The sequence below is a fragment of the Delphinapterus leucas genome, chromosome 15 (genome assembly GCF_059928025.1).
Source record: "Delphinapterus leucas isolate spDelLeu-1000000601 "Yukka" chromosome 15, BTC_Dleu_Yukka2, whole genome shotgun sequence".
Classification (NCBI taxonomy): Eukaryota; Metazoa; Chordata; class Mammalia; order Artiodactyla; family Monodontidae; genus Delphinapterus; species Delphinapterus leucas.
In genome coordinates this window covers 5,335,922-5,363,111 of record NC_143143.1, presented here as the reverse complement: position 1 = coordinate 5,363,111, position 27,190 = coordinate 5,335,922, and the positions used below count along the sequence as shown (strand labels likewise).

General features: G+C 53.6%; 2 protein-coding genes across 6 annotated transcripts in view; one reads left to right on the top strand and one right to left on the bottom strand.

Moving 5' to 3' along the window:
* Window positions 1-18,576, top strand: part of BAIAP2L1 (BAR/IMD domain containing adaptor protein 2 like 1) — an 88,580-nt gene extending 70,004 nt beyond the window's left edge. The window contains exons 12-15 of one of the 3 annotated variants that reach the window (XR_004024562.2): window positions 1,682-1,862; window positions 15,788-15,825; window positions 16,406-16,538; window positions 17,045-18,576. Coding sequence is in view for 2 of the 3 variants with exons in the window: in XM_022587741.3 (XP_022443449.2) it covers window positions 1,682-1,862; window positions 15,788-15,825; window positions 16,406-16,481 (295 nt within the window). In the remaining variant the exon portion in view is untranslated. Of the gene's footprint in view, window positions 1-1,681; window positions 1,863-15,787; window positions 15,826-16,405 lie in introns of all 3 variants that reach the window. The other 2 variants (XM_022587741.3, XM_089895651.1) reach the window with 2 other exon arrangements.
* Window positions 16,403-26,915, bottom strand: BRI3 (brain protein I3). Of its 3 annotated transcripts, none has more exons than XM_022587744.3 (3): window positions 26,590-26,915; window positions 25,986-26,088; window positions 16,403-18,892 (listed from the first exon to the last, which is right to left on the bottom strand). In XM_022587744.3, exons 1-3 carry the CDS (start codon window positions 26,729-26,731, stop codon window positions 18,760-18,762), a joined length of 378 nt encoding a protein of 125 aa, XP_022443452.1. In that variant the 5' UTR covers window positions 26,732-26,915; the 3' UTR covers window positions 16,403-18,759. The 3 variants fall into 3 exon arrangements, with proteins under 3 accessions (XP_022443452.1, XP_089751779.1, XP_022443451.2); XM_089895653.1 differs by having other exon boundaries at window positions 16,403-18,977; window positions 25,982-26,088; window positions 26,590-26,848; XM_022587743.3 differs by lacking the exon at window positions 26,590-26,915 and adding an exon at window positions 26,258-26,469.
* Window positions 26,916-27,190: the final 275 nt, after the last annotated feature.

Below are 27,190 nucleotides of genomic sequence, written 5' to 3'. Positions count from 1 at the left end.
TAATCTGGATGTGTAGCACAGCCCACGGGGAAGCCGCAGATGGTGTGGAGTAGTGGGGGGTTGCGGGGGATTGCTGCTCCATGATTGCTTCCTTCCTGACTTCTGTTGCCCACGCGCTTCACTGACCATCTGCTGGAAAGAGACGCGCCCCAGAACCCCCCTTTAGCCTCAGAAGCACTCTCCCCACCTCCCACCGCAGCTGAATCCAAGGCCCTTGTGCTCTGTCTTGGTCTTACTCGGCAGCCTTTAACACTGATGAATACTTTATCTGGAATGTTCTCTTGCCCTTGCACTCTTTATTTTCCCTCCACCTCACCACCCATCCATCTTCAGTACCCTTTCAGATCTCTCCTCTGCCTTGTGCTTAGACATAGGTGTCCTCGGGATCTGCCCTCAGTCCCTTTTTCCTTTTCGGTGCTTCCTGGGCCACCGTGTCTGCCCCCTAAGCTTGAATTACATCAGCGGGCTTCACTCAGCACCTCTGTGCCAACACCGCCCCCTCACGCCTGTATCCCATCCAGATAATGATCATTATCACCATCACTTAGGAACTGTCCAAAGTGCCTTACACTGACCAGGTCATTGAATCATCATACAACCTTGTGAGATAGGTCCCTGCTTGAAAATTGAGAAGATGGGGGCACGGAAAGGTGTAATAACTTGCTCAAGCAGCTGGAAGTGGTGGACCCAAGACTAGACTAACCCAGGCAGGTCTCTCCCAGCCAAGATGTGAATGTTTGTATGTGGTGTGGGTCCTCAGAAACATGTCCAAACTGAACGTGGCATCGTCTTGACCACAAACCACCTTGGCCACAGTGTTTCCCATGTCAGAGCAACCATCCTGACCCATCCCGCTGTCCCCAGCAGACCGCGGATGCCGCACCTGATGCCCCCCCCCCAAGTCCTTCCATTATACTTGCTCTGAGCCATCTGTGTGTTTCTGTCCCTTGCAGAATAGCTCAGCTGCCAGTGGCCAAGGAATGAAACTAAATATATATGTGTATATATATGTGTATATATATGTGTATGTATATATATATATATATATATGTGTGTGTGTGTATATATATATATATATATATATATATATATATATTTTTTTTTTTTGGCGGTACACGGGCCTTTCACTGCTGTGGCCTCTCCCGTTGCGGAGCACAGGCTCCGGACACGCAGGCTCAGCGGCCATGGCTCATGGGCCCAGCCGCTCCGCGGCATGTGGGATCTTCCCGGACCGGGGCATGAACCCATGTCCCCCGCATCGGCAGGCGGACTCCCAACCACTGCGCCACCAGGGACACCCCTAAATATTTTTAGGATGTTAAAATTCTGAGATTTTTTAGTGCGAAGTGCTCGATGCTTTTGCTTAAGGCATTTGCTGTATTTTCTTATTGAACTCCTTGAATTAAGAGCCAGCCCCTAATTGAGCCAGTTTTCCTCTCCTTTTCTTTTGTCATGTCTTTTAAAGGATTTCTTTCGAGTGTACATTTATAAGTCAGCAGAAACACTGCAGTGTCATATACAGTGTGTGTGTGTGTGTGTGTGTGTGTGTGTGGTAATCTCCTCCTCCCTCACTGTATTAGATTATTAATCCACCGCAATTCTGGCCATAGGAGATTGGGGATGTTTGGGGTGCAGGGGCCAGGTCTCATCTAACTTGTATCCTCTGGTTCTTGTTCGCTAGCTCGGTATCAGTACGGAGCGTGAGCACGATGAACTTATCTGAGAAAAGCAGCGTCGTCATCCCCCCACCGGATTACTTAGAATGTTCGTCCACGGGGGCGGCTGCAGAAAAGAAAGGAGCGGTTTCCCAAAACGCTTCTACCTTTAAAGCACCAGTGTCCAAACCAGAAACCACGTCTCCTGTGAGTAAGGCCCAGTGTACCGCGATCCTGAACAGCAGGCTCTGGTGACGCGGGGTGCTTTTCCCTCCATACAGGAAGGTGCTGACCCCCAGGCAGGGTGGAGACTCCCTCCCAGGGCCTGCAGATTCCCCTGCCACACAGCCTTTCAGCTTCCTTACCTTCAGTCCCCCTTTTGTTTTTAGTTTATCTGTAAATGACAGTTTACACACAGTAGGCCCATCGTTTGCCAGATTGTATCAGGTTTTAAGCTCTCCTTGCTTTTGTTCGTGGCTGCAGTCCTTTAGACCTGTAGTGACCTTTTTCTGCATTTTCTTCAGTTTTCATATTGTTTTCTGAAGGAAGACTTAAGGTTGAACATAGTGATCTGATCATTACACCTTCAGAAAGTGTGCTGTGTAAACCCTGTGTGTACGTTATCTGTAATCCTAAACAAGTGGGTAAGAGGCACAGAGGCTGTGAGTCACTTCGTCTGTTCCTCTGACAACTCTGTCTTCTGGGCCAGGCCCCGGTGTGGGCTCTGGAGACGCAAAGATAAACAAGACCAGCCCCTGGCTCTGCTGGAACTTAGGTTCTAGTGATAAGAAGCAGACGATGAGAAGTTAACACAAATATCAATGCTAGAAGCTACATGGAGGAATGAAGCAAGGTGAGGTGATGAGGGATCGGGTGACCTCTTGGATGGAGGTCAGGGTTTGGGTGTTCTGGGAAGCTGACTCTGAGAACGAGGGCGGGTGCTGATGAGAGCCGCCCGGGCCCCGTACGGAAGGGAGAGGCTGGCCCGGAGCCTCCACTGCCCCTGCCGAGACCTCTGGGCTGGGACGGCCCTTGGAGCTGCCTGGATTTGGGGCAGCATCTGGGGGCCGGGGTCTCAGCCAGAGCGATTCCCGAGGAGCGCTGCCAGCCGAGGGCCATCTCCCCACAGCCAGAATCAGTCCCAGTCCTGAAGGGAATCTGGGCAGCACATGACAGAGCCTGCAACGGAGCACTTCTCTGGGGGGTGACATCTGAGACCCAGGGGTCAAGGGGAGGAGCTTCCCAGACAGAAGGAGCAGAAAGTTTAAAAGCCCTGAGGGTGGTGGACTCGGAGCCCTCAGGGAGCAGAGGAGGGAGGTGAGGATTCCAGGGTGGCGGAGCCTCCAGAGGGGTTCTTGTCTTTTTTTAAATTTTATTTTCAGTGTAGATTATACAGTAGAGAAGGGGGAAAGGATGGAGGAAAGGCGCTGACTGAGAAGGAAGAAGAGCACACGGGGAGGAGCCGGCTGGCCGGGGTAGGGATGCGGGTCCACTGTGCCGACGGGAAGGCCGAGGGCCAGGACCCGGGTGCAGCTGGGAGGACAGACTTGGCTGTGTTGGGGGACGTCTGTCAGTGCCAAAGGACGGATCACCAGCGGACGGGGCGGGCAGGGAGGTGCTGAACAAGTTCAAAAGAAGAGAATTGGTGCCAGAGGTGTTTTGCAGAGTGAGAAAGTGAGCGTGCTCTGGAGAGGAGTGGGATACGAGCCGTCGGTGCAGTAAGCCTGGGCCGATGTTTCTGCTTGTTTTCCGTTACCCTTCGTTATCCTGTGCTCCTTCCTGTGGTGCGTGCAGAAGCCATGCCTCCCATGGGGTGTGTTGTCACCCCTAGTGGGGGCCTCTGTTCGGCTCTGAGCGGGGCAGGGGCGGGGGCGCTTACAGGAGATGGGAGTGCTCCCAACGATGGGCCCATCGTTGCTACAGTGCGAGCGCAGGTGTCGGGGACCGTGCCGAAGCACGTGTTTCGGTCCAGGAAATGCACTGTTCTGAAATCTGATTCAAAAATGCCTTTGGCTTCTCCTCTTAAATAAGCATACTGCATGATTGTTTGCAAATCACCCCAACTAACTCCAAAAATTATTTTCAGAAGAAAATGGAGCTTTTCCATTTTGTTAGCAGTAGATGTCAAAACTGGACAAACTGCTTGGGAAGGGCACATGTGAAATGCTATTTTATTAAAGGCCCCAGTATATTTTAAAACAGTATTCAAACTCTTTGGAAATGATCTTAAGGCATTTCTGAAAGCATAACAATTCCTTTTGCTGGGGAAAAAAACCTTTCCAATTTGCATGTCACAAAGCTCAGAATCCAGGCACATGAGGCCCATTGTTCAGGTGGGACCTGTCCCTCTGTAGTGCCTTCTCCTGGCTTTGATTTTCAACTTTTTCTTATGGAAAAATTCAAACATAAAAATGGACAGAATAATCTAATGACCTGGTCCCCCAGGTTAGCTTTAACAATTCATTTATAAATCTTGTTTCATCTCTCCCCCACCCACTCCGAGATCAATTTGAAGCTAACGACCGACATATCATTTCATCTGTAAATATATTAAAGATCCTTTTTTTCTCTCACATGACCACAATGCCAATTATCATATCTTTTAAAATTGACAATAATTCATGAATATCATCACCTGGTCACTTCAAATTTCTGATTGTCGCATTAAAAATTTCTTGACAGTACAGTTGTTCAAATCTGGACCCAGGCTAGCTCCCTACATTGTAATTGGTGGTTCAGTCTCGTGGTGAGTCTTTCCATATCTAGAGGTCTCCCCTGTCTCTTTTTCCTTGTAATCTCTCTGTAGAAAACCCAGGTTACTGGTCCTGGAGGGTGTCCCCAGTCTGGATTTTTGCTGGTTGCATGCACATGGTGTCCTTTACTGAGTTCCCCTTTGTTCTATATTTCCCGCCTTGATCAGAGTCTGTTGTTGTTTTGTTAGTTTGCCTGTTTTGTTTCGTAGAGCATTTCATCAGCGGTGGTGGTGGGTATAGGCGTCTGCTTGTTTCCTTCCGTGATGTCAGCAGCCATTGATAATGACCACCCGGCTCCGTGGATGTAGGTTGTACAGGCAGGCCTCAGAGATGTTGCAGGTTTGGTTCCAGACCATCTCGATAACGCAAGTCACAGGACCACTGATCACAGATAACTGTGACTATAATAATAATGAAAAGCTTGAAATATTGCAAGAATTACCAAAATGTGATGCAGAGACATGAAGTGAGCAAATGCCGTTGGAAAAATGATGCCTATAGCCTTGCCACGACCTTCAATTTGTAAGGAAAAAAAAAGAGCAGCATCTGTGAAGCACAATCAAGTGAAATGCAGTAAAATGAGGTCTGCCTGTGTAGTGCCTTTTAGGGTGAAAGAATCTTGCCCCCAAATCATAGCTAGCACTGGAATTACAAATGAAAACACATTTTAGCTAACAGCACCGATTTTAGAAAATAACATGTTTTAATTTTCAGTATTTTTACCACGTGGACAAAGCTCAATGAAGAAAGCATTGGTGCACTTCTTACCACACTGGATGGATAGATTGAAAAATCCTGGTTTTAGATATCAATATAGTCAGTAATGATATTCATCATTAAGCATTTGGCAGTTTAAATGAGCTCTTTATTTTTAAACCTCTCTGTTGGCTGGATCATAATAGACTGTCAGTATCGGGAGGCTGTCTTGAAAAGCATGGAGACCAGCTAGGCAGCAGCACCGCACGCAGTGCCCACCTTTTTACCCCTTCCCACTTGCTGGGCAGCAGAGCTTCAAGCACACTGCTTTCTCCCGAGGCCCAGGGTGGCCTGGCTGCCCTGGGCCCGCCTCCTCTGTGGCAGGCCCTCGTGGAAGCTGCTTCCCTGCCCCCCAGAACAGGTGCAGGGGTCCTCAGCTCACACCCTGGGGATCCTGGTCTGCGAGGTCCCAGGGCTGCCTCCAGGCAGAGCTCCACACCCGAAGCCCCTCCCCACCGAACCGGTAACTTAAGGTCTCCCGACAAAGCCCAAAACCCGATGGCTTCACTGGTGAATTCTATCAAACGTCTAAAGAACTAATACCAGTCCTACTCAGACTTTCCTTAAAAGTGGAGAGGAGAGAATTCCTAACTCATTCTGTGAGGCCAGCATTGCCCTGACACTCCGGTCAGGCCCCCTATTTCTTTTTTTTTAACATCTTTATTGGAGTATAATTGCTTTACAATGTTGTGTTAGTTGCTGCTGTATACAAAATGAATCAGCTATACGTACACATATATCCCCGTATCCCCTCCCTCTTGCGTCTCCCTCCCTCCCACCCTCCCTATCCCACCCTTCTAGGTGGTCACAAAGCACCGAGCTGATCTCCCTGTGCTATGCGGCTGCTTCCCACCAGCTATCTGTTTTACATTTGGTAGTGTATATATGTCCATGCCACTCTCTCACTTTGTCCCAGCTTACCCTTCCCCCTCCCCGTGTCCTCAAGTGCATTCTCTGCGTCTGAGTCTTTATTCCTGTCCTGCCACTAGGTTCTTCAGAACCTTTTTTTTTTTTTTTAGATTCCATATATATGTGTTAGCATACGGTATTTGTCTTTCTCTTTCTGACTTACTTCACTCTGTATGACAGACTCTAGGTCCATCCACCTCACTACAAATAACTCAATTTCGTTTCCTTTTATGGCTGAGTAATATTCCATTGTATATATGTGCCACACCTTCTTTAAGCATTCATCTGTCGATGGACACTTAGGTTGCTTCCATGTCCTGGCTATTGTAAACAGTGCTGCAGTGAACATTGTGGTACATGACTCTTTTTGAATTATGGTTTTCTCAGGGTATAGGCCCAGTAGTGGGATTGCTGGGTTGTGTGGTAGTTCTATTTTTAGTTTTTTAAGGAACCTCCATACTGTTCTCCATAGTGGCTGTATCAATTTACATTCCCACCAACAGTGCAAGAGGGTTCCCTTTTCTCCACACCCTCTCCAGCATTTATTGTTTGTAGATTTTTTTTTTTTTTTTTGCAGTACGCGGGCCTCTCACTGTTGTGGCCTCTCCCGTTGCGGAGCACAGGCTCCGGACGCACAGGCTCAGCGGCTATGGCCCACAGGCCCAGGCGCTCTGCGGCATGTGGGATCTTCCCGGACCGGGGCACGAACCCGTGTCCCCTGCATCGGCAGGCGGACTCTCAAGCACTGCACCACCAGGGGAGCCCTAGAGCTTTTAAATATTCTTATATGAAATAAAAAAATAAAGGCCACTAAAATGAAAGACTGAAAAAGGCCTTCCAGCCTGCAAGACAGAAATAGGGGGCCTATCGTCAAAAAATCTACAAACAGGGCGCAGTGGTTGAGATCCGCCTGCCGATGCAGGGGACACGGGTTCGTGCCCCGGTCCGGGAAGATCCCATATGCCGCGGAGCGGCTGGGCCCGTGAGCCATGGCTGCTGAGCCTGCGCGTCCGGAGCCTGTGCTCCGCAACGGGAGAGGCCACAACAGTGAGAGGCCTGCGTACCAATCACATGGCACGTGAAGGTACACTTTGTAGAGGGGATCTGCGGGTCGCACTGGAACTCGTCCATGGAACATTTATTGACGAGCTTATTACGGTCCAGGCCCTGGGCTATGCTCTAGGGTAACAAATAGGAATCAACCCCGGAACTGAATCCAGTGAGCGCTGTTTATTGGGGCTGTGGAAAAGGTGCAGGGTGACAGGAGGCGGGGAAGGCCCTGGCTCAGGCTCCTGGGAAGCATCAGAAGTGGCTTCTTGGAGGCAAGCATTTGAGCTGAGTCCTGAAGGAAGAGCTCTGATGAAACCCAAAGCCTTCAGACGGTGTCGTGGGGTCTGCGTGGCTGGGCGCGGTTGGGGCAACGGCGGAGAAGCGGCGGGATGGGCAGGCCAGGGGTGACGCTCCCCGAGCCGGGCCGCCTGGGCTGTACTGCGTCCTTTCCCATCCTTCCGGGCGGCATTCGGTCATCCAGGGAGGGGACGGTAGGAGTCCCGTCCACTGCTGGGGATGGGGCGACAGGATCTGTCAGTACTTAAGGGGAAGAACTGATAGAGCTAGTGACTAACTGCTGGTACCTACACGGGAGAGAGTGCTGTTCTGTCTCAGCTCTGGGAGCAGGTCTGGTTTACTCATGTTTACATATTTTGGAGCCTTTTTTTTTTTTTGGATAATTTATATAATGAGCACATACATTAGATCTTTAACACGCCAGCATTAGAAAGAAAAAACATTCTTACACATTTAACTACTAGAAAATATAAATATTTATTTTGGAGGTTCTGAATAATTAAAAATAATCAGCGTCCCATAAGTATGATTGTATTAATTAAAGACGAAGTTACTTATGGTTTGTTAAAGTACCTACAATTTGAGAAACCACCCCCTTCCCACTTTTGATTAAAAAACAGATAAAAGTTGCCTTTCATGGAGGTATTTATATATTTTATGATTTGACTACTATATTAAGGAATGGCTTTATGGTAAAATTTTTATCTAAAATTCTACTTTGCAAATAATCAAACTGATAAATTATCCCACTCTTGAGACAGAAATAAGGATGAACTCTTAAATTAATATTTATCCATCCCATGCTTTAAGTAAACAAAAGTATGTTTTAATATTTTTTCACCTCAAATGTTGCCATTTGCTGGGTACATTAAACATATGCTGAAATTAGGTTTCCTTTTAAAACCGGTGGGCAGTCGAAGCTACAGGTTTTGGCTAAACAGCAAAGTCCAAGTTTGGTCAGGGTCTCCTTGTAAAAATTAAAACATCTAATCATTACATCTCATTTTAAATACTACTTCTAAAAATAACACTCTGTTCATAAAAATAATCCAGAGAATTTTTGTTTGGGTAGAAAATTTGGAAAACATACAACAGTATTAAAAAGAAAATTCTATTTATAGTCTCACTTCTAGGATAACTCCTGTTAACACTTCATTATATTTCCTTTGAGATATAGATAAATATTGATATATTTAGATATATAGATATTTTCCCCTCCCTTCCCAGCACCCAACCTCATGGTGGGATCATAGCATTTTCTCATATCACCTTAGAAGCATTTATGCTTCTAACAAGCCCCAGCACTGCTGCCTGGGCTGTGATGAGCTGCAGGCCTGTGGCAGGAACCCTGTGAGCCCATGAATAGCACCTCTGCGCCCCTCTCATCCTCACGGATCAGCAGCATGTGGGTGTCCCTCCATCAGAACTCCGTTGATGAGACAAGTACCACCGTCACCTGTGTGCTGTTTAAGAAGTACCAATAGGTTACTATGTTCTGATCTGGAGAATAATGGAAAATGCTAATTAATAAAGGCCACAAGAAAATATTAATTGGCTTTTAAAAATCATCAAAGGCCACAAGGTTCGTGCACTTCCTGAACGAGGCGCTGCCATCCGTCATTTCAGAGCCTCTCACCCAGTCACCCTCTTTTGGATGTTCAGTTTTCCATGTCTGTAAACGTGCATCTAACCTTGGGCTGAAGACGGTAATAACCCAAAAGTAAGTACAGGGCGTTCACAGATGCATCATGAGGTATAATGACTGATTCGTATTCCATTTCTATCGCTTCATCTTTTGAAGTAATATTTCAGTATCCTCTGCAAAGTGCCAAAGAAAAAGCTGCAACTGTCAGCGGTGTACACCCTTGATGCCTCCGCTGCCTACAACCTGTCCGTTAGACAAGCTACCGCGTTTCGTCGCTACCAAGTCAGAGCGGGAGTCCAAGAGCACAGCAGAGTGGACAGAAGGACCAGCTCTGCCCCAAAGAGAGCCCCTGGGGAGCAGGTGAAAAGGCCTGTTTTTAATAGGCCACCTAGTCGTCGTGGCCTCTTGCAAAGGCAGCAGACACAGGATCCAATCATCTGTGTGTCGGTAAACAAACCCGGAGAGATTATGGATCAGGCAGAAATGTTCCAGAACTGGGCGGCCCAGCAGAGTGGCCACTGGACGCAGGGGCGGCTGAGCACTTGAAAGTGGAGAGTGCAACTGTAAGGAACTGAGTTTTTAATTTTAAATTTGTATTTTCATCTAGTCATACAGTGAGCGGCTGCTGTATCAGTCGGCCAGGTACAGGTCACACAAGAGAGAACGAGATTCCATTTAGAAACCTGATCCAGAGGGTGATGGTCGAGAAGCAGGTACCACGATGAGGCCCTTCCAGGACCCCCTGAGGGCTGGAGACACAGCCCTGGAATTTCATATCTCAGAGGTTCTTACGCCCAACTGGGCTGGTCATTTATCTTTCCTAAACTGTTTACACCAGCTGATAGCACTGGAGAAAAGTATGTTCTGTCTCAGCCAAACTCTGGGGTCCGTGGGAGCTGGTAAAGCAGCCTAACGCTTTTTTTTTTTTTTTTTTTTTTTTTGTGGTACGCGGGCCTCTCACTGTTGTGGCCTCTCCCATTGCGGAGCACAGGCTCCGGATGCGCAGGCTCAGCGGCCATGGCTCACTGGCCCAGCCGCTCCGCGGCACATGGGATCTTCCCGGACCGGGGCACGAACCCGTGTCCCCTGCATTGGCAGGCGGACTCGCAACCACTGCGCCACCAGGGAAGCCCCCCACCAACACTTTTATATGTAGTTTTTACACACACACAACCATCAGAATACTGTCAGTTACACGTAGAGTTTTGTTTAAACACCAGGATACCTAGGGTATACCTGGGAGCCACCCACCAGAAAATGTTCCTGAACCCAGTGAGGTGGACCCAGCTGCCCTGGGACGTCCCATCTCAAGAGATGAGATGCCATCTTTTCACTACCGAGGGGCTGGGGGTCGGTCACGTGCTCTCTGCCTTAGTGGCAGTAGCTTTTAAGTAATCTGGTAACTGGGCTTTAAATAGCTATTGAGAAACCAAGCCCTCAAACCCACACACTTTGATTTCAAAGCGCGTCTGCCGACCTGTAGGAGCTGCGCTGAGTGGGTGCTGCCTCCACCCCCCACCCCTACCCCCCGCCTCACCGAGTGGGCACCTTGGTTTCAGAAAAGAGCTCCATGACCAGAGCAGTTGGCTTTCCCCGTCTGGGCTTCAGTTCCCATTTAAGAATAAACGGGTTGGGCTTCCCTGATGGCGCAGTGGTTAAGAATCCACTTGCCAATGCTAGGGGACACGGGTTCGAGCCCTGGTCCGGGAAGATCCCACATGCCGCGGAGCAACTAAGCCCGTGCACCACAACTACTGAGCCTGCGCTCTAGAGCCCGCGAGCCACAACTACTGAGGCTTGTGCCACAACTACTGAGCCTGCACTCTAGAGCCCGCGTGCCACAACTGCTGAAGCCTGCGCACCTAGAGCCCGTGCTCTACAAAAAGAGAAGCCACTTCAATGAGAAGCCTGCACACTGCAACGAAGAGTAACCTACGTTCTCCACAACTAGAGAAAGCCTGTGCGCAGCAATTAAGACCCAATGCAGCCAAAAATAAAAAAAAGAATAAAGGGGTTGAACTGGGTCAGAGGTTGTGAACTGGGAGAGTCCAGCCTGCAGCTGAGGACTGAGTTGTTAACACGTAAAGCAGTGTCACTCAGGGCTGCTCACACCGCGGGCCACACGAAGCTGCTCTCCAGCTGGCGGTGGAGAGGAAGGGACGTTCTGTCCGAGGAAGCAGCCGTGCAGGAGGGCAGGCACCAAGGAAGCCCTAGGGCCCGTCCCTCAGGCCCTGCTGTCTGCAGGATGGCTCGGTCCTCAGGGGGAGTGGAGGACTCCCCGCGAGGCTTCTCAACAGAGCCTTGGCCGGGCTGCGGGTCCCATCATCTCTGTGCGTCTGCCTGTGGCTGCGGGTCTGAGCTGACCTGTAGGCTGGGACCGCGTCATCTTCAAGGCACACGGGCACGCAGGAGACACCCAGACAGAACTCTGGGGTGGCGGGGAGGGGGCGTGATGCGGACACCGTGACAGCCAGCAAGGGCCACCTCCAGGTGGACTGGGGTTTGGGGTTTTTCGGGGGAAGTCACCAGGCATGTCCCATGCCTGTTCCCGCCTGTGGGCTGTCTCACCATCCAGTCCCCAGGCCTCCCCGGCCCCGCTGTCCCCTGGCAGCCTGGCCACTCGCGGGGAGGGAAGCATGCTGGCTGCCAAGAGGGGACACAGAACACGCGACAGGCCGTGGCCACCGGTGCAGCCCAGCAGAGGGACCAGCACCTGGCAGTCGTGCTCTGTGAAGCCTGAGCGAAGTGGGGGCGGGACGCGTGCTGCGAACTCCAGCAGAACCCGAGAGGTGAGTGAGGACCAGTGTCTCCCAGACGGCGGGCGGGGCGGGGCTCTTCCGAGCGCATGCTGTGTGGCCCACACTGCGACAGAGGAGGTGCCCCGGGCACGCCAGGACCTGTGACGAGATGGGTCACAGAACGACCAAGAAGGGCCTCCAGAGCCCTCGGTGCTCCTGGACAGGGCAACGTGTGCCAGGCGACGGAAGAGGGAAAGATGGGGTGTGCGGGGGAGACCCCAAACCCCTCACCGCAGGCTCGGGGAGGCAGTAGAGGGACAGGCGGCTCCCGGCTCAGCCGGCGGGGTGTGGGCCGTGCGGGCGGGTCTGAGGCCAGCGGATCCTGAGCTCCTCGCTGGGCAAAGGAGGTGCCTTCACGGAGGAGAAGGGAGCTGGGAGGAGGGCAGCCGTGGCAATAAGCTCGCTGGCAGGTGTGTTAATAGAGGACACCTTTCTGAAGAGGTCCTTTTTTTTTTTTGTAAATACTGAATACCATATACAGAAAAGTGCAAGAAAAGTCACTTGTCACAAAGTGACTCCATATAACCAACACCCAATCAGGAACTGGAGCATTACCGGCCCTCCAGGAGTCCCCCCAACTGTCCCATCTCACAGTCCAGACTGCCCTCCTCTGGACGCTGGGTGCCTGTCTGGTCTGGCCCTGCGTAGACAGAACTGTGTCCTCCCGTGGTTCCACTGGTGTCTCAACAGAGGCTGGCATCCTTCCTGTTACTGATTTACAACGTTGCATTAGTTTCAGGTGTACAGCACAGTGATTCAGTTATACATATGTATGCATTCTTTTTTAAACCTATTCTTTTTCATTACAGTACATTACATGACACTGAATATAGTTCCCTGTGCTATACAGTAGAATCTTGTTTACGTATTTTATGTATAGTAGTGTGTATCTGTTAATCCCAAACTTCTAATTTATCCCTCCCTGTGTTCCCCTTTGGTAACCATGTTTGTTTTCTGTCTGTGAATCTATTTGTTTCGTAAATAAGTTATTTGTGTCATATTCTATTTCTTTAAAATATTTATTTTGGCTGCACCAGATCTTAGTTGCAGTATGTGGGATCTCTGTGGCATGTTTAGTTGTGGCACATGGGATCTTAGTTGCTGCATGCATGTGGGATCTAGTTCCCCAACCAGGGATCGAACCCGGGCCCCCTGCATTGGGAGCGTGGCATCTTACCCACTGGACCACCAGGAAAGTCCCTATGTCATATTTTAGATTCCACATATAAGTGATATCATATTGGTATTTGTCTTTCTGACTTCCTTCACTTAGTACAATAATCCATAAGTCCATCCATGTTGCTGCAAATGACATTATTTCACTCTTTTATGGCTCAGTAATATTCCATTGTATGTATGTACCCCATCTTCTTTATCCATTCATCTGTTGATGGACACTTTAGGTTGTTTCTGTGTATTGGTTATTGTGAATAGTGCTGCTATGAACGATGGGGTGCATTTATCTTTTTGAATTAGAGCTTTGTCCAGATATCTGCCCAGGAGTGGGATTGCTGATTCATATGGCAGTTCTATTTTTAGTTTTTTAAGGAACCTCCATGCTGTTCTCCATAGTGGCTGCACCAATTTACATTCCCACCAGCAGTGTAGGAGGGTTCCCTTTTCTCCACACCCTCTCCAGCATTTGTTATTTGTGGACTTTTTAATAACGGCCATTCTAACCAGTGTGAGGGTGGAACCTCACTGTTGTTTTGATTTGCATTTTTCTAATAATTACCAATGCTGAGCATCTTTTTATGTGCCTGTTGCCCATCTGTATGTCTTCTTTGGAGAAATGTCTAAGCCTTCTGTCCATTTTTGGATTGGAATGTTTTTTTGTTATTGAGCTGTATGAGCTATTCGTATATTTTGGAAACTAAGCCTTTGTCGGTCACATAGTTTGCCAAGATTTTCTCCCAGTCTGTAGGTTGTCTTTTCATTTTGTTTATGGTTTCCTTTGCTGTGCAAAAGCTTGTAAGTTTGATGAGGTCCCATTTGTTTATATTTGCTTTTATTTCTATTCCCTTGGGAAACTGACCTAAGAAAACTGCTACGATTTATGTCAGAGAACGTTTTGCCTGACGTCTCTCCTGTTGTTGGGACAGGGCTGCCCCATGCATCCTAGCGGGTGTCTCAGTGCTAATGTGCGCGCATGCTGCTTGTACCAACCAGGAGTGGGCTCGCTGGGGCACGTGCCAGGGCCCGGTAGCTTTGGGCTGCCGTCTTAGGAGTCATTTTGCTCTCTTTCCTCATAGCACAAGTTGTTACTTCTTGCCACTTTACCGCCAGGGCTGGACTTCAGTGCATCTCCTCCAGTGTTTCTGTTTCTCTCACCATGTCGTGTCACCCAGATAACACAGCCTGTGAAACCATGGCTAAGCTCGTTTCAGAGTTCAGTCAGGCTCCAAGGTTTCTGCCTTGAGGGCAGTGGGGGCACTCCTCAAGTTGAGGACACTCAGGGGAGGGGGACAGTGTCCTGCCCCAAGGACAGGCAGGAAGGTGGTTTCTGTTACATGCCCTGCGGAGGCCGCATCCCGGGAGTCCAGCTTGGCAGGACGTAGGCCTTCCAGGCCGGGAGGACACAGCCGGCCTCCCCCTGAGCCACAGTCACAGCCTGGACTCAGCCTCCCCAGCCTGGGGGCACCTGCTCTGGGCAGCAGGTTAATGCCAGCACCCTGAGCATGTGTGGGACTGCACGACAGGCATTCTGGGGTATTTTTTAAATAAATCATAAGTTAGCCCTTACTCATCCTGTAACATGAATGTTACACCAGAAACTGCTCACTCCGAGGCCTGCTGAGCAAGCCCAGCAGCCCTGCGGGGACAGGCCCTTTTAGGATGTGCTAATGAGCAGGGCAGCTGCTTTGTGCTTCAATCCCGAGAGGGAGACATTGAATCTGGACATCGGGCTGGCTGCCCCTGGTGCTGGGGCTCCCCCTCGGGATGACCTTACTGGCCCCAGGTTCAAGGTCAAGGTGTGAGGTCCCCAGAGGTCCGGAGACAGCAGGCACGGGTCTGCGAAGTAGGCCTGGTGCCTCCAGCCCCCTTCTGCCTTGAGTCTGTACATCCAGCACCCAGGAGAGGCCATCCCAAGGGAGCCCTGGCCTGGCTTTTAGTCCAGGCGTGGCCTTCAGCCCCAGGCTGGCAACTGGCAACGGGAAGTGAGAGGAGCTCAGAGGCCTGCAAGCCCTGAGACCATGGGGCATCCTGGGAGCTGGCCTGGTGGCCCTGGTCAGATGGCATGACACTGCCCTCTCCTGGGCAGCCATCTGAATAAGCCCGCCAGCTTGGGCCAGGGATTTCTTACAACAGCCAGAGCAGATTTAAAGCAGATTCTTTGTGGAATGAAGGAGAGGACACACAGTCACCTGGTCCCCGGCCACACTGGGAGACCCCGAGCCCCTAGGAGCCGGAGGCTGGGGCTCCGAGAGGGCTCTGGCAATTCCTGAAGGCAAAGACAGTGCCTGCACTGTTCTGTCCTCTCTCTCCCGCAATTACGGAACTTCTACAAGATCAGATCTCTGCTTGGCAGTTGGCACCAGTCTACGGCACCGAAACCCAACAAGGTTTTTTACTGTTTCTCATGGCATCGTTCAGGATCGGGCTCCCAAAAAGCCAACCATAATCACTACAGTTTTGCACGTGAATTCAGGCCACAGGCAGGGAACAGCAGACCTTGTGTTTCCCTCTAAGATGTTCCAGCATTTGTAAGGGTCCCTCACTGTGTTTCAGAATGTCTTCTGTTCTTGCCCTTACGCTTCCGAGTGAATTTAGATAAATGAGACAAATGAATTGAGACTCCAGGGTACTTTGAAACATGCATAGCTTTAAGCAGTGCCTTATGCTTTAGATGTCTTTACCTTCAGGTCTTATTAAAAATGTCCCAATTTCATGAGCCTTCCATAAACTTCTTTTTCTTTCCCACAGAATGATGCAAATGGGTTTGCAAAGCCTCTTTTTCTCAGGTATGTTACTTTCCTCCACCAGGGCCCTCCCCCTTACCCAGCCCAGGAGAACTGGGCTTGCAGGATCTCAGTTCCCCGACCAGGGACAGAACCGAGGCCCTCGGCAATGAAAGCGTGGAGTGCTAACCACTGGACCGCCAGGGAAGCCCACCGCCCATTACAGAACTGTCCAGAGCTGTAAACATTTCAGACAGAGGGCAGCGTACCCCTCTGCAGTCCTGTGTGGGGCGGGAAGGTGGTGGTGGGAGAGCCTTCTAGGACAGCAGCTTATTAAGTGCCAAACGCAACACGAGGCCAGGGGAACTCCCTCCTGGATCAGGGCAGATGCTGGGCAGGCCCTCAGGCCCCGCTCCCAGGGGACCCCCAGGCCTGAGGCCTTTCTCACTGCAGCCAAAACGAAACAATTAGCTTATAATGGGCTGTCACAGAACAAAACTTTCATGTTCAGAAAATGTCTGGGATTTATATAAGCTATATAATTTTACAGAACAAGAGCAAGAGTTATTAGCTCTTTTTCTGAACCAAATCCCTGTCTTGAAGTATTTCTGCCAACAATTTTTTTCTCCCCCCGCCTCCCCAGCAAAGAAAATCCCTTTGCTACTGTGAAACTCCGACCAACGGTGACAAATGATCGCTCAGCACCAGTCATTCGATGAAAAGGTGGCCCCAGATTCCTCTGGTTCCCCGTTTGGTTCTCGCTTGGGAAATGATAGGTATACGTTTGTGATAAGTGCTGTTCTGTTGTAAAGCTTCACCGGAGGGTGCCTGATTTTACATGTATTCCACTTGAGCAAATCAGTGCATTTTCTAATTTAACATAGCTGGGTTTACATATTTCTGTCTTTAAGGTAACTACGTCATAGTTTAGATACAATTCAATCATTTAAAGTGTTTTCTTCCTATTCTGTTCAAGAACTGTAAATTTGGTTCCAATCCTATTGTATCATTTTCTTTTAATAGTCTGTGTTTTTTTTTAATAGCCAGAATAAGGGATAGTTGACGCTTCTGTGACTGGCTTTCTGCACCTGAATGCAAATAAGATCACAGTTTTATTTTATAAAGCATGTGCTCTTAAATAGCATTACGATGTTTAAAGAAATCACCGTGTAGATTTGCATCCCAGCATGCAAATAACCTTAAGCAATATAAATTATGAGAATACTGTATAAAATTTAATTTAACTTAAAAACTTCTAAATGTTTGCTTAAATCAAATGCAGCCCTACCCAAGATGAAGCATCCCGCAAGTTCTCGTGATTTAGACACAGCGCTAGAGCACTGAGAATTCACCTGTCCCCTATCACAGCCATGATATTAGCACTTGAACATTTTCTAAGAGGTACTGAATTCGGCGTTCTGAGTTACCAACTGGGATACCAATGAAAACATGCCAGGCCATGCCACATGCGGGCCTGGCTCACAGGGTAATAACACATGCATCTGGGGACTCCGCACGTAGAAACCCAGGGTCCTCTCACTAAGCTAGTTGACCAAAGCTGCCTCCATCACTGATTTACTCTGAAACCTGTTGGGGTGCAAGTTTCTCCACTTTTCAGTCAGGTGCTGAAACTGCAAACAGCACTGCTGAAGCCAGGAGGACCTCTGGGAGCCAGGGGAGGGTAGTGGGAGGCTGCACCTCGGCTGAGCCCCACGCCGGCATACCCGGAACCTGGGCTTCTGCAGCGGCGCAGCAAGGCAGAGCCAGTGGCAGGGTTTATCTCTGGCTGTCAAGGACTACGCCCAATTTGGAGGAGTGGGGAGTGGTCATGAAAACTCACACGCAGGCCATCCACTGTATGGGGGCAGGGGAGGGGGGCTTGTTGCTGACCACAGCTTTTGGCTTTGCCATGAATATTATTTTTCTATAAGCTTGAAATTGGTCAAGGTCAAATGCAGGTAAACCAGTGTAAGCGTGTGACGCTTTGGGTTCTTGGTCCTGTCTTCCTCCTGGCTGGTCAGCTATGACCGCTTGGTGGTGGGGGTCTGGGACTGTGTGAGGGCTCCCAGGACCCACAGGCTAAGGGCATCTGTCAAGCAGCACACTTGTCTTTTGAGAGCAGACCCTTCCACCAGCCAAGAAAACACAATCAAATTAGTCACATGGCCCATTGCTCCTCTCACCATTTAAGAGTAGGGTTCACAAAAACCCTTTATTTTCAACAGTGTGGAGGGAGTGAGGTGTAGAGGCTTGTTAATTAAGAAAAAGGGGGCAGGGGGTGTCACACCGTGGCCCCGGCCCCCAGAGCTCTGCTGCTGGGGGTCTTCTGGTTACAGGGATGGCACAGGTCCTGGGATTATCAGACGCCACTTGCAGGCCCACCTGGCTCACCCAGACCCTCTACACCTCCACAGAAGGGACGACAGCCGTCACTTACCTGCGTCACACAGCACGGGAGGCCTTGCCTTAGGTCCTGGGCACTGGGGTGCGTGCTCTGTAAATGTCAAGGTATTAGGTTTCATTATAATAATACAAACTTGAAAACAAGCACAGTTTTTGACCTGTAAATGCCTACTGAGGAATAACAGAAGGTCGGTGTGAACTGGATAATGTTGAAGCTGAGTTAGGAGAGGTAACGCTCTTCTCTATTTTGTATATGTTTGAAGTTTTCGTAACAAAACTTGATTTCTGTAAGTGGCAGTGTGCACTGAATAAGCAAAACCAGGTGAACAGCGGTATGGATCTCATTTATTTAAAGCAGTATGTCTCACCTTTCCCAAACTGAAGACTGCGAAAAATAAAAGCAGTGCCTTACCGAGCTGTCGTTGACCTGGGAGCAGTGCCTTGCGCGGCCGCACTCCCTGCGGCTCCCGTGCCCAGCCCACCCACCTCCCTTTACAGAACAGTCCTGAAGCTGAATCCCATGAAGCTATTGTACACGACATTTACATTAGAAAAAGAGAGCTGGGTGTGGGGAAACCAGGTGTGCTGTTCCCTTTAAGTAAAGTTTGCTCCACAGTTGGGGCATCTTCGCTTCCTCAAGGCAAAACAGCAGATGAACCCAAAGGGGAACAAGACGATGGCCAAGAAGATGCCCAGGAAGGTGAAGGAGTCCTCCAGAACCCCGACCCTGCGGAGAGAGAGGGGGCACGCGGGTTAGGGCCCTCGCAGACCCAAGGCCTGCCAGCCCAGCGGACCCCTGTCCCCAAGGCGCCCTCCACCCACGTCCGCAAGCCTAGGCGCCTCCAGAGCTGGGGCGCCGGTCGTGGAGGGGACGGCCAGCTGCCACCGGTGGCTGCACAGAAAACGTGAGCAGGAGAGAAGAGCCGCTTACCAGCACCTATTGATAAAGGCAAGAACATCCGGCTGCCATATCTCTTACAAAATGAGGAACAAGAGGCAAATGCTGGTTTCTATAAAAATTCTTACGTCTCTGAGAAGAACAAAACCAAGAAACCCAAATCACTTTAGGATATTTTTTTCCCAACGTTGAAAAGTTTTAGACTTATTTTCCCATTCCCTACAGGGAAATTCCGAAAATAGTGACAGAGTTTGGATTTTGTGTGATTTTTATTGGTTTCGGTGGGGGGAGCAGATTTTAGTGAAAGACTAAAATCAGCCATTTTCACACCATGTTCACACAATGTCACTTATCTTGAGAAATTTAATCTCAAAGCTTCCTCTTTGGAAAAAGTCATTAACCTTCAACGTGCACAGTACATAATCCCTGGGACCGCTAGGGGTCATCCCCCCACTGTGTGCCCACGAGGGCTCCACCCCAGGTCTCGGGTCCTTTTCAAAGGCCCCGAAAGGGGGAAACAGGGGCCATGTGCTCAGCTCCTCGGGTGATGTCCATGATGCCCACCCCCCAGAAGCGTGTCTCTCAGGCCCCGCAGGCCCAGCCCCGCCCCAGCTGCAGCGCAGAACCAGTGCCCCGCCCTCGGGACCCCAGCCTGTCCCCCCCACGCACACACCAAGGTCCTTGTGCTTCCTGAAGCCACCTTATTGTCCTCAAACACGGTAAGGATCCTTTATGCCCACGACCCTCCTCTGGCCGCCTGTGTGGAGAGGAAGGTTCAGCCCAACCAAGTGTGGGGTGTGTGTGTGTGTGTGTGTGTGTGTGCGCGCGGGGCGGGCAAACAGGGCTGTGGGGGCCCAGCGAGGGGCAGCTCAGCCGGGACACCGACTCCAAGCCCTGCCCCAGAGAAGAGCACGCGGTGGACACTCCACTCCCGCAGCACCTCCCAGCGGGCCTAGCCACCGGAAGCCCTGGGAGTGCTGCATAGAGACCAAGGGTGGGGGGGTCTTGGGGACCTGCCTCACGCCCCGAGTTAGTTGAGGAAAGGCTCTGAGCAGCCCTGCAGCGGAGACACCTGCTGAGCCCAGGCTCACGGACACCGCCCACAGGCCAGGCCCGCCCCAAGGGAAAGCGCATCAGCTGGCCAGCATCTGTCAGCAGGGCCGCCATTTCTGGCACAGACAGTACAACACAGGCTGTCGGGTCACCACGCTGTGCCCCGTGCCCTCCCAGACCCCACCTGCCCCAGCTTCGCGGCCCTCTCAGACCAGGTGGCAGAAGAACGTGCTGAGAGAGCACCCGAGGCCACGCGGCCGAAGTAGGGAGCGGGGGCTTTCAGAAGGCCCTGAGCCACCACCTGTGGCTCCACACAAAGGAGGCCGTGACAGGCTGCCCCGGGCCCGGAACACGCCTGCTCTGTGCAGTCGCTGCTGACAGCTCCTACACCTACTGGTACTAATCAGGCCACCTGAGAATAACTGGAGGCGGCCAGGCGGCCTGGGACCACTCGGGGAGCCATGGCCCCATCTCCCTGCTTCCTCCAGGCACCGAACCAGGTTCCACCTACAGCTGAAATCCCCAGACTCACACCGGTTTGTACGTTTGGTCAGAATGTCCAAGGGAGAAGAAGCACAGGACAGAGTTGAACTAGGCCTCACAGCTGTGTCACCTGCACCAGCTGAGAACCTTCTGAGCCACCAGGGTGCCTCGTGTCCCCTCCAGGGGCCACTGAGGCCCGAGAAGAGTGACTACCAGATGCTCCGTACTATCTCACTTAAGGATCAAAGCTGTTCAGAGGCAGAGCTTAGAACCCAGGGTGTCCACTCAAAGGCTCCACGAGATCCCAGGAGGAGGCTAGGGCCAGGCGGGGTCCCGCCCTGCTGCGAGGGCACCCAGCGCCCCCTGGCTGGAGAAGCCCTCCGAGTGGCGGCCGTCTCCCCACAGTGGAGGGGCGGGGGCTTGCCCTGGGCTGCCTGGTGCCCGCACCCACGTGAACTGGCCCGTCTGAGACTTGTTCCTGTCCTCTGGGGTCAGGGGTCAAACAGCAACAGCCCCCCATCTGCCTCTTCCCTAATTCTCCACCCAGACCCCAGACCCTGGTCGACACTGTCTAAAGCTAGAGGAAGCCCAGGAGGGCTGGTCACCCTCATCCGGGCCCTCCCCACCATGAGGCCAGTGGACTGGCCCTGCGTAAGCACAGCTTCCCAGCAGCAGTCAGACCAGCCGGGGGAGGCCTGGCACCCCAGGCAGGAGGAACACGCTCCCTCATTCCACAAACCTGCAGTGCTTTCTGTCCAGATCCATCACTCACTCAAGCCAGAGCAAAGCAGGCAGCTTGGGCCTCCCCTTTCCAACACCCTCAGTCAGGAGTCCGGGTTTGACGGGACGAGACCCCACGCCCTCTCCCCCGTTCACCTCCAGCCCACCCCAAGAAGGCGGCAGAGCCAGGCCGTTTTCCTTCAGCAGCCAGGGAGGTGGGCAGAATCCGGGCCCTGCTAGCAGGTCTGCTCCACACTCAGACCTTCCATGAAGAACCACGGCCCGACCCGCCAACGTGGCTTCCCAGCCCAAGGGACCTGCTACCCGCATCCCAGTCCACACCTCTTACCCACAATTCCAAATACCAAAAGCTCTGAACGCAGAACTTTATAAGTTTGTAACAAACCCAGCTGGCAGCCACACGTGACCTGATGTGTGGCCACTTATAGTCTTAATGTGTCCCCTTAATGGGAATATTTGTGTCTTGCTGCAGAAATGTTAATATTTGACCATGGGTACTGCCCAAACCTCAAAAGCAGTGCTAGCATGATTTACTGTTTTTAAAAATCCAAAATCTTCTAAACTGAGAACACAATCTGGTCTCTAGGCCAGTCCTGACGTGGCAACAGCAGGCTGCAGAGCAAACCTGTCCCTCTGGGGCCACGTAGGAGGGAGGGGACCCCCTGCCCGTCCTGCCAGCCTCTCCTAAGTGGCGTGGCCTCTCTTTCTCTCCAAGCCCCTCAAAAGCCCTCACCGTTTCAGAGTGAGTTTCACCTCTTCATCCACTGGCTCAGAATCCAAACTGAGCAAGCGGCCGCGGCCTCGGCTGCAGTTAAAAGGCCCCTTCCCCATTCCTGAGCAGAGGGGGTGGGGAGGATGCAGAAACTGGAGAAACCTGGGAACTGATTCTGAAAACACTTCCTTAAGGGACTCTGACCTTACGGGGAGAGTGGTCACTCGATTCCACTGACACCCATCTGCTCAGGGAGCTGGGCTGGGTGGGGCCCCAGGACGAGCGCGGCGGAGACCCTGCAACCCACACGTCCCATCCCATCCTCACCACCCCCCCGTTTCCTCACAGCGTCCTCCCTGTCCCATGGTGTCCCCCTTACACGAAGCTGGAGCCCGGAGCCTTGTTCAGGCAGCAAGTGGCCTGGCTGGGAACAATCCAGACCCCAGCCCAGGGCCTCCCTACCCTCTGAGCCCCCCGCCCGAGTTAGTGCCACCACTGCTCCCAGCACAAGGCCGCCTCAGGTCAGGATCTGCCGCAGAACCACCCCAGACAAGCCGGTAGAGGGGAGCAGAGGGCTTCGTGCAGGTGGCCACGAGCCTGCAGACGGGCAGGAGTGGGGCATGATGCCCCACAGCACCTGGCCAGCCCCCTCCAGAGACCAGGTCATACCTCGCCCCTAGCTGTTCCAGGGTCCCACGGGGGCGGGGAGCCGCCGGCCACTCCAGGGGCGCTTCTGAGCAAGCCTGCGGCCGGGTAGCCCAGAGCCTCCCCAAGCAGAACAAATGCTGCGGGAGGGCCTGCAAGGTGGCAAGGCCTGCCTGGGGCTCCCGGGGCTCCCCGGACCCCAGGCTCAGTCCAGGCACAGCTGGACAGAGAGGCCCTGAGCACTCCCAGGCCCCCACGGTCGGCACGCCCTGCCCGCGGCAGCCCGGGAGCCGGGGCCGGCTCATCAGTGCTTGGGCCGGGGAGAGCCCACTCTCAGGGGCGAGGCCGGAGCCCCGGCCTCATCACTGTCCTGACCTCTGGGCAGCACCTGACCTCCACAGCTGTTCCTTGAGCCCCTGTCTTGGCTTCCAAGACCCCAGCCGTTCCTGGATTCCCTCCTACCTCTTTGGTCACCCCCAAGACCGGACACCCAGCAGGGAGCCGGGTGCAGCCAGGCCCCGCGCCTCGACGTGCCTTCCAACCTCCGACCCGCGCTGCCCAGCGTCCTCTGCACAGGCCCTCCCACTGCAGCCCCGGGCCCCCAGACTCGAAGTGGCCTCATCCAGGGACAGCCCACGCCCCAGAGGAGGACAGCTTCAGAGAGGCCCAAGGCCTGGCCGAAGCCCCACCAGCCAAGGCGGTGCTCGGTCCACAGGGACCGCAGGTGGGCAGGGGTGGGGTGAGGCGCATGCTCACTGTCCGCAGGGGTAGAAAGAAATGCTCTCATAGCGCCTAAACAGGAAAGATGGGGTCAGGCTGCTTAAGGGAAAGCTCAGACGGTGGCAAAGTGACAAGTGGCACAGGCCTCTGACGCCAGGCCTCACTCAGAGGGAATCACAGACGTGTGACTTCGGCAAACTCCTGCCAAGCTCCCAGGGAGGGATGGAGCCTGGCGGGCTGGCTGGGAAGGAAGGAAGTGTGGTCACATGAGAAACCGCCTGTCTCCCAACCCTATGACACTGGACAGGGGCCACACCGGCTATCCCCAGGGACTAGGCACCCTCTCCCCAAACCACCGCAGAGCTTCCCTGGAAGCCCCCGGCCTTCCCCTCTTCCTGCTGCCCACCTCCCCGGGCCCCTGGCCCACGCCGGCAGCAGAGGGCCCTGCAGGCAGGGGGCCGGGACACCCGTGTGTAAGAGCCCAAGTGCCGGGAGGGCCCTAACCGCCGGCATCTGTCCTCAAGCTGACAGAAGGGCCCATGGAGGACATGCCTTGGAGGGCGTCAGTGTGTGCTCCCAACCCGGGCCCCCAAACTTGTTCTCAGAGCACCTGCTCCCCATTGCTGCGCCCACCACCCAGAGGCCGGGAGGCCGGCGATCCCGACAGAAGGGAAGAAACTTGTTCCGGTGCAGGCGCCCTCCCTCAGCCTTAGAGCAGCCCTGAGCCCAAGCCCCTCCTCAGAAGAGCAGAGAGATGGTGACCCACACTCTGCACGTTGGGGGCTGAGGGCAGAAGCCGGGGCCTCCACTGTGACTGCTCCCACCCCAGGGAAAGGGAGGGGTCAGGGGAAATGCTCCCCGTCCTGCAGCAGCCTGGAAGCTCACAACCCTGGGGGATCCGTGCCCCGTAAACCCCACTGCTGGTCTCCCCTCCTCCACGCTCAGGGCCTTGGGCCAGCAAGAGCCTTGGACCATCCCATCAGACACCCCATCTCCCAGATGGGGAAACGGGCCCAGCTGGCAGCTGGCAAGGCCAGGATCTGAGCCCAGCTCGTCTGGCAGGCTGGGCCCTGCGGGGAGACGCTGAAACCCCAGCCAGAGGGCTCTGCTCCAGGTGCGGCGCCGCCTCAGCTGCCAGCCTGAAACCCCTCCTTACACTTAGGATATTGCTCGGAACCCCTCCCGCCCGGAAACAGGGACTTGGAATCGCCCAGCTAGGCTCCTTGGGGACAGAAGGGCCGTGCACACAGCAAGGCTCTGGGCACCCTGAACCAGCCTCAAAGCCAAGCACAGCGGGTTTCCCATCACCCACCTCTCTGTGCAACTTTCCAAAAGGATTCCCAATGGCTCTCTCTGCAAAGGACCAGCCTCCCAGACCGTGCCCCCCATCTCCAAGCCCACCCACATGCCCCCAACCCCAAGAACTCTGCCGCCCACAGGTGCCCAGTGCAGGTTGCAGAGAGCTCCTCTCCGGAGGCAGCCAGCTGTCTCCCCTCCCCCTTCACATTCTCCAAAGGCCAGAGTATCACCAGATGTGTCTGAAAAGACACCTGCTTAGGGTTTGCATATCAAGGTCCACCTGGCCGGCACGCAACCCAGAGGGCTCTCCCCTGCCCACAGCCCCTTTAGTAAACTCACGGTTGGTTCCGGGGGTCCAGCCTCCTGCCCCCACTTCCCGACGTTCCCCCTCTTCCCAGGCCCTTGTCTCCCCACACAATTGACCCTTGTGACTCAAACTGTTAACTTCCCTTCGACTCCACTCTGGGAGTCCCTGATACACTTTTGAAATTAAGCCTAAGTTCTCAGTTCCATCTCACGAACTCCAACTTCCTCCGCCACCCACCTCCCCACCCAGGCTGAAAACCCAGTCCTTGCCAAGTCTGCCCAGACTTTCTAAATTGTCCATGCAGTCGAATTCACCAAGGGCAAGAACCAAATCTTATCTGAATTTGAATTCTCAAGACCCACACAGAACAAGCATCTAATAGCTCCTTCTCAAGCCCTACAAAAACAGAAAATTCTGGAGGCTCAAGGCTGAGAATCTGGAATATCGCTCCCACCCCAAAGAACCTCGGCGTTGCTGCCCTTATGCAGGTAAGGGCCCTGATGGCATAAAGCAGCCCTGACAGCGGCCGCTCCCCTGGCCCCCTGGCCTTCCAGCTCCTCCAACACGGGCCACCTGAATCAGGGCTCTCCTACCCACGCACTTCAAACTGACCCTCCCGGGAGAAGGGAACCTTCTGCCACCTTCAAGAACCAACCGCAGAGCAAACTTGCACCTCCCAGAATCGGAGATAAGAGGCTGCCAGTCCAACTGCTACCATTTCTTCATCCCACCCACTCGGGACTCAATGGCTGCCAAAGCCCGTAACTCCCCCAGGAAAGAGAACCCAGCCCCCTCTGCCCCATGAAAGGTGCGTGGACCCAAGGACCACTGAACCCATTCTCTCCCATACCCCAGTGAGCAGCCTGTCCCAAGACTGACCGTGTCTCCAAACGATCCTGGCTTTATGAGTTTCAGTAAGTGTGTTCTCAGAGATTTCTGGGGCCCCCAGGCCCATGACATACCTGCAGACAGGGCAGCCTCCAACGACAACGATGGAATTGGCAGGGTACCGGGTGACATTTCGGCTGTGGATGCTGTAGACCCTGGGGTGGTGCGTGGGTAACCCTGTGGGCAGGAAAGCACATCAGAAGGGGGCAGGCAGGAAAACGCGGGGAGTCAGAGGTCTACTTCTCTAGCCCTTCCCCACTCCCCACCAAAAACTCGCATGCTTTTCAAAATCAAGACAACAACAGCGTCCACTAAGTGCCTACTATGGGCTTTATCAGGTGCTAACTTGCAGACAGCATCTCGTTAATAAAGTTAATTTGCAGGGAGATGGTGATGCTTCCCGGGAAGGGCGAGCCAGGCGCGCGCGACCGCACAGGTGGGCTGAGGGCCATCGGGCGACACCCAGACTCGGGGTCCCGACATCAGGTTCGCCGAGCGGAGACTGCCCACCACCGGGTCTCCCCTCGGCCGCGCCCCTGCCGCGTCCGGAGAAAAGTTGGTTTCGGGGTTAAAGGTCGCCACAGAACTCCGCCCAAAGTTTGCTCCCGGGGCCCCGGGCCCCGCCCGCTCGGCCAGCTCCAGTCCCGGGACGACCCCCACCCCGCTCCCCGGGCCCACCTGTGACGAGGTAGGGGTAGGGCGGCGGCGGGGCGGCGGCGGGGATGGCGCCGTAGCCGTGCGGGCCGCACGCGAAGTCGCCCTGGCCGGCCTCCAGGTTGTAGGCGGGCGGCCGCTCCTGCAGCAGGGGCTTGTGGTCCATGGCGGGCGGCGCCCACCGCGCCCGGCCCGGCTCCCGCTCGCGCTCTGACTCCGCTGCGACTCGGACTCGCGGGGACGCCCGGACGCCCGGCGGCGGGACCCGCTCCTCGCGGGCGACGGCGGCGGCGGCGGCGGCGGCGGCGGTGGTGGTGGGGCTGGGGCCCCTGGAGGCGGGTGCCGCGGGCTTCCCCCCGCGCCTCCCCCCGCCGGTCACAAGACCCGGGTCACGTGGCGCGGCTCCCGCGGGGGGGTGGGGCGGGGCCGGCGGCGTCTTAAAGGAGCCGCGCCCGCTCTCAGCCGCCCCGCGGGCCTCCAGTCCGGGCGTCCCCACCCGACATCCGCGACCCCAGACCTCAGACAGCGAGGAGAGCCCCCGCCCCCACGCCGACCCAGAGACGCCGCACTAGGGGCGTGACCTTATGGCCTGTAGACCTGTCCGTCCCGGCGCTCCTGGCCCGCT